The sequence below is a fragment of the Rhopalosiphum padi genome, chromosome 3 (genome assembly GCF_020882245.1).
Source record: "Rhopalosiphum padi isolate XX-2018 chromosome 3, ASM2088224v1, whole genome shotgun sequence".
Taxonomy (NCBI): Eukaryota; Metazoa; Arthropoda; class Insecta; order Hemiptera; family Aphididae; genus Rhopalosiphum; species Rhopalosiphum padi.
In genome coordinates this window covers 39,475,031-39,486,919 of record NC_083599.1, presented here as the reverse complement: position 1 = coordinate 39,486,919, position 11,889 = coordinate 39,475,031, and the positions used below count along the sequence as shown (strand labels likewise).

At 25.5% G+C, this 11,889-nt stretch overlaps 1 protein-coding gene across 4 annotated transcripts; it reads right to left on the bottom strand.

The window, feature by feature from the left end:
* Window positions 1-404: 404 nt before the first annotated feature.
* On the bottom strand, window positions 405-8,436 carry LOC132926849 (MPN domain-containing protein). Of its 4 annotated transcripts, none has more exons than XM_060991256.1 (10): window positions 8,305-8,436; window positions 7,936-8,127; window positions 7,221-7,367; window positions 4,938-5,028; window positions 2,691-2,820; window positions 2,259-2,428; window positions 1,946-2,194; window positions 1,713-1,873; window positions 1,518-1,610; window positions 405-1,451 (listed from the first exon to the last, which is right to left on the bottom strand). In XM_060991256.1, exons 2-10 carry the CDS (start codon window positions 8,125-8,127, stop codon window positions 1,065-1,067), a joined length of 1,620 nt encoding a protein of 539 aa, XP_060847239.1. In that variant the 5' UTR covers window positions 8,305-8,436; the 3' UTR covers window positions 405-1,064. The 4 variants fall into 4 exon arrangements, with proteins under 4 accessions (XP_060847239.1, XP_060847242.1, XP_060847240.1 ...); XM_060991259.1 differs by lacking the exon at window positions 8,305-8,436 and adding an exon at window positions 7,478-7,596 and having other exon boundaries at window positions 7,936-8,074; XM_060991257.1 differs by having other exon boundaries at window positions 2,691-2,817; window positions 7,936-8,435.
* Window positions 8,437-11,889: the final 3,453 nt, after the last annotated feature.

The window sequence follows — 11,889 nt, the reverse complement described above, 5'->3', positions numbered from 1 at the left end:
ATTAATTTATTATTGTTATTAGTATGTGCATGATTGTATGACACATTTTAACGATCATAATTCACTTATAAAATATAAATTACTATTTAGTACATTTAAGGATAATACAGGCCAAATCACTAAAATATTATAGCCTACACCCAACAACACTAAATTGGTTTGGCTTAATGCAAATTTACCAGGTTGTGCCTTGTGTGAATGTAAGACGAGACAAATACAAAATATATTCCTCTTAATGAAAATATTATCCTTATACTTTTTTTTAGTGTTATCTCTTTCATAACTGAAGAACAGAACCACTAAAAATGTTTATAATAAATTACTATAGATGTTTTAAAAAATCAAATTTTAACTTACATTATGAATAAATATTACTGAATTATATTTTGGTATAATAAGTTAAATAAACAAAAAATATTTTTTTATTTTTATCCAATATTTAAAAACACATACACATACTATTATTTAGCACATTTAATTATAAAAAAGAAACATTAAAAAAAAAATAATAATAAAAAATAGGCTGTTAATTAATTATTACATATTTTTGTTTTAATAAAATTAGATTGTATATGAAGATCATTTATAACAAATTAATAACAAAATTATTTAATCATAAGATCCTGGTTATAACAAAAAAAACATTGCCATGATAAAAATTTTAGATATTTTTTAATCATAATTTAAAAAAAAAAAAAATTATCTAATAATTAATAACCAATAACTTTTTCTTAAAACCAATTTTACTGTATTTTAATAATGTAAATTTTTCATATTGTAAATTTCCAAAAAAAAAAAAAACATTGTAATATTTAGATTACATTCAAATAATAAGGTACAACTTTCAAAAACAGATTTTTATATTACACAATACAATACATGTTTCAATACAAAAATGTTTTCTTATTTAAACATTTATGAACTTATATTGATATTAAGTTTATTTAAAAGGATTTATTTTTTATTAATTAATACATAATAAGTATAGATAGATGAAGTATATAGATATATATTTCTAATATTTATATAAATTACTACAAAAATTTAATTAAAAGGTTGTAAACCTATTTTAAAGGATCTGTTTGATACCGTGATGGAGATAGCCCTATCAAAGACATTGCTTTAGAAAAGTCTAAATCGTTAAATAGAGAACTGGCAATACTCGCTGAGGTTATGTTTGAACAATCACTAGTTGTAGGAACATCTTCTAATGTCAAATTGTTGGCATTACATGATTGCAAATAGGACTCTAAATGTTCAATCAAAGGATTTGGTGTTTGAAAACTTGATGTTGACAGCAAGAGTTGACGCGATGAGATTACAGCAATCAAATTTTGCAAATTGTTTTTGGCAGTATCACCTGAACTACCAATACAAACTATTTCGCTTAAGAAATTCCATAAAAATCTGTGTATTGTATCATCTTTTGGAAATTTGTCCATTAACGAAATCTATAGTAAGACACCATATTAAATAATATTAATTATTATTTTTAACAATTGAAAAATAATGTATACCTTTAGCTTTTCTAAATAAGTCACGTCGTTTTTGTATTTATCTTTAAAATTAATTACATCTGGATCATATTTATTAAAATCAACACACTTTTTCTGAAAAAAAAAAAATATATTTTTTATAATATTTGATATGAAAAACCTAAAACATTTACAACAAACTAATTAAATTTAGGTTTATGCTTGATTATAACTTACTAATGCCATAACAATATCTAGTGTTAATGATTTTTCTGGTTTAGTAGTAAAATGCATGTTCATTGGACGTCCATAATCGTGTATTTCATTTTCAAATGATGGCAGTACCCAATAACACGTGATAGTTGAATCAAGGGTTGATTTTCCTTTATCATAAGGTGCTAAATCAACATTTATGAAATTAAATCAATAATTTTCAAAAGAAATAATTAAACAATAAGAAAATGTCTTACAACAAATGATTCCAACACATGGGATATATGATTCAACAGTCGGTCCTTTTATTTGTACTTCATAGTCAAGTTGGGCTTCGATATCTCTTAATGTAGGTGTAGCGATTGTTTCAGGATGTGAATGATACCATCCAACTAGAACCATATTTTTGGCTGTAAATGTGTTTCTTATTTCTTCTTCAATCAATGAAGTGAGTTCCGCATCATGTAGTCGACTTCTGAATGGGTATGCATTTTTTACAGTCAATGCTATAAAATGTATATTACATTGATTAGATATCCATTTAAAATTATATTAAATTGAAACACAAACTTTGTGTTGAAAAATCCCAATTTCCGGCAAGAAATCCAACAACTTCTGAACTCATCAAATGACAATGAAAATCTAGTAACAATTTTGCGTTTGCTGATATATTAACATGAAATGGTTGAACTTTATTAATGTAAGACCAATCTGTACATTCCACTAATGTATTCAGATTTCTGTAAAATGTTATCATTGAAACTATTAGCTTATAATATTATAATAACTCAAGATAAAAGAATAGTTATTAGGAAATGCATTATAAATTACAGTTATTTTATTTTAACCAAATTTAAAAATTAAACTAAATTGTTTTTTTTTTTTTATTATGTTAAATAACTCAGTTTTCTAAAATTTATAGGGTATTACAGTTTTTAAATATATGTATAGAAAACTTTGTAAAACATTTGTAACTGTAGTGTATTGAGAAAATTAACTTACTGATTACTAGATCTTGAACGGATTTCGCTAAATTTGATAGGTTCTTTTGCAACAGGTGACTCAATTGGTGAAGTCAATGGTAAAATTTCATTTTGAATCGCATATGTAACATCAGATTCTATATCTTCTACTAAAAACAGTTCTTTATTAACATTTATTATTATAGAATTGTTTTTACATAAAATAAGCAAATATATAAAAATATTAGAAATTCTGACACAGGATGACATAACAGCATGTATGTGTTCATTGTTGACTCCTTCATACAAAAAAACAACATAGCGAATTTGAATTCAAAAATCAATTTTATGTTTATAGCTTTAATTTTAAACTGAATTAACTTATTATACAACTAAAAATAAACAAAATATTTATATTTTTAGGATTGTCTTTTATTTTAGTTTTTAAGTGAGTTACAAATAATCAGTATGTAAATTTAATTAAACAAGTCTAGAACTCAATATCGTAAATCAATGTCATTTTTAAAGAACATATTACTGTAACATAGAAAATTATATAATTGAAACTTTAACAGTTGATTTATATTATGTTTGTTAAGATCATGAATCACGTAGACATAATTTACATATTTTTATGAGTATGTAAGATATTACAATTTAAAAATGCTCAAGATCATAGATAATACTCTAACATTAAAACTAACAACACAAAACTTATACTGCTATACTAAACTTTGTTCTATTATATGCGAGTCATAGATAAAGCAAATTGTGCGTAATTTTGACATCAGTGGCAAAAAAATGGTGGGAAAAGGACTCCCCCACCCCATTTAAATTCTTAGGAAATGTATTTTTTTTTTCAATTATAACAAAAAACTAATATATATTATACCTATTTGAATTAATTATATTTTACTTAGTTATAGCAAATTGTCTATCATAATAAAATAAACGTCTTAAACTATAAAATATCTTTCCAATATTGTTTTATGTAATTTAGATTACAAATATTAAATAATATATATTATATATTTATAATAAATTAATATTTATTATTATGTATTTGAGTATTTCTAAGAAATCGCCGTATCCATGTATTACTATGGCACTACATCCCAATGGCCAATAATAAGTATTGATTATTTTATAAAGACATTTTTAAAGCATAATTTATTAAATTTTACGAAATATTTTGTTTAGTTCAGGTCCTCAAATGTGTTAATTTAAAAATTAACCCCTCCCAAATAAAATTCAGGTCTCAGTACACCACTGGTTGACATCCTATGTAAAATTAACATTAAAAAAAAATCTATAGCTTCGCTATAACCAGTGCCAGCGCTAGGTATTACGGGGGCCCTGGACAAAGTATTAGCCATTAGGTACCCCAAAGTAGCCCATTCTAATGTTATACATGTGTGATGTGTAGTATAGAATAATCCATTTATAGACTTATATAATTTGTTAATTTAAATTGTAATTATGTAAAATGTCAATGTGTCTCATTGTATTAAGATGATAATTAAAAATCGCGGGGCCCTTTAACAAAAGCGAAGCCCTGGACATTTGTCCCATTTGTCCTCCCCTAGCGCCGGCACTGGCTATAACTGCAATCAGTTAACTAGTCGTACGAATTATGACTGATTACTTATTAGTATATTATTAATAACAGCAAACTTATTATAATATATGACCAAAATATTTTTAAGGGAATAGTGAAATATATATATTTGTAAGAACTGAATAAAGTAAACTGTATTATGTACTGTATTACTATTATGCTTAATAAAGTAATAAATAACTAAAAATAATATGACTGATTAACTAATAACAATATTAATTGGAATAATCAAACATTTATTAAATTTATAATTGCATTAAAATAAATACGTGGTGATAATTGCAAATCTAAATAATGTTTTATGAAATATAACAAAATAATGAAACTTGAATTAATTGTAAACAGGTAAGTTGTAAAATGCTTCCTTAATAAAATATAACTAGATAAAATAACTTATTAAAAGTAAGGGTCATAAAAATCTTTTAGAACAATAATATTTTTTAAAAAAAATGATAACTAATAAAAATACTTAGTTTAGTTGGTAAATTTATCTAAAAAGAATTAAAATCTAAAAAAGTTAAAAAGACTATTAAATCTTGATAATATTGCATGTGCCTCAATGTTTTTATCAAAATAACTGTTTTTAATTTCAATTATAAAACAAACTGTTCCAATTAAATTTTATAATAATAAACAGTTTTAAATAAATATATATATTTAAATTCTTACCTGGAACTGTATTGTGTTCTATACTTGAAGATTCTCTTTTTCTAAAATATGCATGTTTATATGCATCCAATTTCTTACCTTTATACCGAATCTATGAATAAAAAATATTTATTTTAAACATTCATGTTTTATAAAAATTTAAATAAACTATAATTTCTATTTAATACTAAGTACCTATATGTTATTACTTTATTAGATATTTTATTCCGTATGATTATGATATTGCAATTATGTACAACTATAATATAATATACTACATTACTGCATAGTACCTACACAAACTTTAAAAGGTGAAACGTAAAAATGTAATTACATTACATGACATGTACGCAAAATTAAATTTTAATCGTTATAGACATCTATGTTTTTTTTAATATAGTAATAATCATTATTATTTATTAATTAATATATTTATCATCACATAATATAATTGCTTGAAAAATAAGCTACACAATTCAATAAAATAAAGTTTCTGTAATGCGTTTACTTTAATTTGAGATGTAAATATTAAAAATTAATACTTTCAATTATTTAATGCTTTTTAACATTATACTAATAAGCTATTATAAAACAGTTTTGTTAAACATGTATGTGAATTGTATTCATATATTTATGATTATTACATAGTATGTTATACATATCTATTTGTCAATGTGTTAGCAAATAGGACACGTATATAACCCATTCGGTCCACATGATAACATGCCTATAAGCCCAAGAAGACTAGATTAGTACAATCTAAAGGCTTTGGATGGATCACTTACACGGACCATTTAGACAAGTTAACAGTTGATTAAGCCCAATCAAGGGAGTGATAAGCATGTTAGTGGATAGAACCTCTTTACAAAACTTCATAAATTGTTTATTTTCAAATCATCCATTATGTTTCTTAGGTCCTCTATTTCTGAATACCTGTCTTTCATCATATAGTTAATTTGTAAGTTCTTAATTCATACCAAAATTATGGGTCAGATTTATTTACATATATATTTTGTTATTTTATGACTCAGATATGTACATAATATAATGTGAGTTAAAATATAAGTTATGAATATGATATGGAAAAACTATTAGAGATGCAATGTATTAAGCTCTATTTGAATTAGAGTACTTTAGGTGACAAATTAAAAGATGAAAAACTTTAAATTTGCATATGTATCCCAGATTCGGTTAGTCACCATTCACCATCTTCCCATCATATATGCAGATACAAAATTTTATACTTATAAATTAAAATTTTGAATAAAATACAGTAAAGGGCGTCGGTGACATAACCAGGATTTTAAAATGGGGGGGCGAACCCAAAATACTAAAAAAATAAAATCAACAATTAACAATAACATTTCATTTTTATACTAAGTTTATACAACTAATGTGGGGCATGTCTCACTGCCCTCCCCCCCATGGCTACGCCACTGAAGGGTGTAGTTACTAGTTGGTATAATAGCAGAAATTCACTTTGGTTTATTAACCATGACAAGGCATAAACACATGAGTGTGTTCAATATATCTAATGATTGATAATTGTGGTTAAAATATATTTTACTAACAATTCAATAGGATAAGCATATAAAAATGAATTATTAAGATGATATATCTTAATTAAATTTTTATGTTAATAGAAAAAAATGTATTTCTTTTCATACAAGTTTTTTTTCTAATAAGCACAAAACACTAATATTTAGTTAAATATTTGATTTTTTAATGTTAAAATAATTTTTATTCAACCACAGCATTACAGAAATTTATTAGATACTAGATAGTATGCTTAACTAATAAAGTATTTTTCTTTAAGAGGACACCATTATGTCTTAAAACTGTTTCTCACTAAAGTAAACACAATAGACTAATAGAGATCCAAAAATAACTGGAAATTAAGACTCTATTGTATAACATATTGTTATACATCATAGTACAAGCTGCATTGTTAATAACCAATGTTTAACCAAATGGAATAAATGGATAACATGTTATACAACAAAAAAGTATCGAGTTACTATAATTTAGAACCATTGATTTTTGTACTATTAGACATAAGATACCTATTTGGTTAAATAAATTGATTGCAATGGGAGGCATGCCACTATGGACTACTCTACCCCTCCCCTTATAATGACTGTGTACATATTGTTTTGTTAAATTTACTTTGAAATAAATATCTATAAATGGTATTGTATTTACAACCTAAATGATTTTATTAGATACCAAGAAATATACCTATTTAATGAATTTTAAGTTAAATAAATATTTTTTTTTTATGTATTTACTATGAATTGTACTTACTGATGACCAACCACAACCAGCTTTTTTTATTTTGTTAATTATACTTTTACAGTTATAGGCCCAAGCACTAGGAGATGCAAATTCATTTAATGTCTCAACTGAACGAATTTTACCATCTGGTAATAAATCTCCCATAAATCTTTGACCCTAAAGAAAAATATATATATTAATTAGCTTCAAAATGGTATAAACTAAAAATTCTGAAAAAAAAATATGATTTAAAATAATTTTAAAATTAAAGTAAAATCATAACTTACATTTATTTTATACTTCTTGTTAATATATCCTTAAATAATATTACTTTTCAACACAATTTCAAAAACAGGAATATAAGTATTCAATCCGTTTGACAATTTACTCACACAGCATTAATAAACTCAAAAATAAACAAAATAAAAATTATTGAATAATAGCACAATAGAGAACATATATGAAAAATACACAATTATTATGTATAATCGATATGCCATCTTCAGTTTCAAACTTGTGCCACAAAAATGAAAATAAATTAAATAATAAAATACAGCATAACACAACATACGTTTAAAAATAATACCAATCAATCATAATCACAAACTAGCTACTGCAGTCAGGTATTACACGTAATGTTGTTAATAATACAAAAGGAAACAAAAATTAAAACCAACGCAGATCAACTATTAGCAAGTGCATGCCGCTTGATGGATGGGCATATGGCAAAGACTGTTTTATATACCATGTACTCGAGTGACAAGACAGAATTGCCTGGTTCGAGTATGTTTGTTTCCAACAGCATTTGCAATGTGACAGTGCGGCTAGTAGTACCGCGTACACGCCGCTTATTGGACCTGGCGGACGACGTCGACGGTCCTACTGTCACGTCCGAGTCCGCCACCGCCGTCCCGTTCATCCCACAGCCGTTCACCATCTGAAGAAGTACATGTGAAAATAAAAGAAACAGGAAGGCGCGTGTCGTCGTCAAGTCCGGTCGAGTGAATGCAAAGGCCGCGACGAAACAAAGATCGAGACAAAGGCCGCATCGGCGTACGTACGGGACCGATCACTGTTCGGGGCGCCGATAACGAAAAATCGAATTTGTACTCACTGGAAACGGGGACCGCAAAGCACGACTGGGGATCTGTAGACGTTACGTAAATTATCCGCGAAAAAATTCAAATTTAAATGATTGGAATAATTTAATGATAATATTGATAATAGATGCGCACATAACAATTATCAGCGACCGTCTTATCAATATTACACCACCGCCAGTCATAAGTTTACAACCACCGCGATCGCCGCGCACCAAGTTCTACGCGCAAGACGTAATCTACAGCTAAAATAATAATAATAATAATAACAATAACAATAATAACAATAATTAATAAATAATAATCATAATTCATAATAGAAAAAAAAATGTGTCAAGCGTACCGCTCAAACCACTCGAGATATTTGACGGCATGATTAAGAAATGGAACCATTTGAATAGTAAATACGTCGTATTATGCAAATTTGGAGTAATCTTAAAATTTTTGAGTTTCAAGTGGCTATGTAAACTGAGTACTGACTATAGACGAAGCACGGAGAATTCGATTTTTTTCTGGTGTTGATAATATTCGCCATTCGATTCAAATATTTTATCGCCAACGTGTCAAGTGTTTATAGAAGAATATATTTTAACTAGTGCTGTAGTAGGTATAATGACTGGGCTCAAAAGAATACATTACATTATTACAAATTTTATAAATTTGTCCAATGCTAATGAATTATGGTTGTGCCAAAATGAATGAACTTTTGAACAAAATATAGCATTTTTATTATAATCAATTTTTAACAATTTTTGTTTTGATTTTCTTAATGTTCAGAGAAGAATTTTGACCAATATTTAGAAATTATAATTTTAATTATTATTTTTATATTGTTAATTCTTTGATCAACTGCTTATATAATTATTTATAAACTTCCATCGACTACTTTCATTTATAAAGATTTATCATTCATATTTACTAATTGTTGTTAGTTTTTAAATACTTAAAATAAATAATTAATAAATTAAATTGTTAATGTTTAATAATTAAAAACAATTTTAAATATTAATTCTTACCCTTCATCTTATATATACTTGTGTAATATGTTTTATTTTTTTTATATATATAAGTAAAGTATAATAATATAAATACAATTTGCAAGCCCCCCAAGAATAATATTTTTAAATTATAACACAATAACTAAAATTTTTATTCTTTATAAAAAATTTTTTTTAGATTTATTGGTTTCTATATAAATTATTTAAGATAAACCTTGTATTAAATTTTCAAATGTTAAGTACTATATGATTTGCAAATTTTTGTGATTTTGTCAAATGTCCCAAATTAGATAAAAAGAGGTAAAATATATTGAAAATTCTATTATAAACATTTGGTGAAAATAATAAATATCAAGAGGAAACTTAAATTACATTTTCAAGTTTTATTTATAAAAATTAAACATTTTATAAATTTTAAAAATTATTTAAGATTTTGACAATTTTTTACTATAAATGCATATAATACCTATTCCATAAATATTCTTAATTTATAACTTGAAACTTATCTTGCATAATATAATTACTAAAACTATTATACAACTAAAACAATTTTCAATATCTTACCAATAGTTGTAATATAATAAATCTAATTGTTTTGCATTTGAAGATAATGAATAAAAATTAAGATATGCGTTATTTAAATTCAGCATTATAAATTCCTTGTAAAATTGGTTATATTTTTTACACAGTAAAATCCATTTAATCCAGATTAACTAAACGTTATATTAGTTCCAGCAGCCACTGGAACGTTTATAATTTAATTTGATCTAGTGATTTATTTTAATAAAATATTTAATTATCGAATTTTGTGAAAACATGAACTTATCTATAAGAGCGACAAACTTCATGTTTTATACAGTTTATTTAAGTTAATACAAGATTCACTAATCCTAAATTAATCATTACTCCTAACCTAATATAATGTAACTTTTTGACTGAGTAATAAAACCCACGGTGCATGTAATCATGTAAAATGTAATATCTTATTTTAATTTTTAATGATAAGTTCAAATACATACAATTTTTCAATAATATAAATATGATAATACTTTAATAATATACAGAATTATATCATATTAACAAAAAATGAATGAATGCTAACACATCCATGACATTCTTATTTTTATAAGTATTTTGCAAAATAATCATTCTTTTTTTTATATAAAATATTCTCTAATAACCAGCCAATTACATATTTATTTTTGCTTTTTATAAACATCCTGCACTAGACTAAAAAAATATATTATATCCATTTTCACAGCCACAACGACAACTGTACTTTGAATTTTGATAAATGGTTTACTTACAACAATGAATACATTTTTCATTATTTTCTACTTCTACAACTGAAATTGTTGGTTTTACACTGTCCAACTTTTATGATGTTAATTTTCAGTATCTATTTCTGCTAACAGATATATTTTTTCAATATCTGACATAAGATTTGTAGCTTGACTACTTTCCTTCACTCCAAAGTTGTGAATTGAAACAATTATATAAATCAATTGTAGTTAATATAGTTTGTTAATTTAATATAATACAGGTTATAATTCTAATACTGTAAAAAAATGTACAAAAGTATATAATAGCGCTAAAGACTCAATGACTATGGTAATTTTGAAAATGCTGTGCTGCCAACTCCCTAAAATATATGCCTCATCTCCTAGACCTGATGTCCATAATTTGGCTATAGCCTAACTGTTGTTTCTTTTTGGAAAGTTGTTGTTGGTCGACACGGATAGGCAAAGTACGTACAAGTTACTATTACGTAAGAGGATAGGTCAAACCCTGAGTACATTTTATTTAGCTTTTTTAGTGTTTCGCATAATATAACTTAACATGTTAGTTAAGTTGTGGTGTTTAGTCAATTGTATACAGTATGGAGTTTTACAATACTCTTACTTCTTAGAAATAATAACAACAACATCACTCATTACTGCTAATAAGAATGCGTGATATGACAATCTGTTCATCACAATTTGTGACAGACAACAGTCAATAAATACATAATAGAACTAATGCAAATAGGGTTTTAGTTTTATTTATGTTATTATATTTTAATATTTATTTAAAATGTGAATAAATGATAAGTACTTAGTAACTATGTATTGTATAATTGCACTACACTCCAATCTAATAAGTAATAAGTTGTATGAAAATGGAACGGAACATTGTTAACTATAATACAATTTTATAGTAATATTAGAAGTTATAAATTTCACAAGATCTTGAACATTTGGACTTTGGTAATATTATAATAAATCATTAAAACATAGTCTTAATAGTTGCCCAACAAACCATGTCTAAATAAATCTTTTTAGTAATGCAATAAACATTTGTGTTATTGTGTCGATTGTCAATAAATGTTGATAGCCGATAGGTAAATTATATTTTGCATTTCTTTTCACTATTGATATTTGATTTAATATTAGTTTCTTTATCGCTCAGAAGCTTCTGTGCTAATGCGAATCACCGTTGACCGTTTCTCTCTCCGTCGTGTTGATAAAAACCATATGTTTATTGTTTACTGTTTAGTGAAGAGAAAAATGGAAAAATATTATGTTTATAATATCAATGGTCAATGCCCCTACTCATGACTAA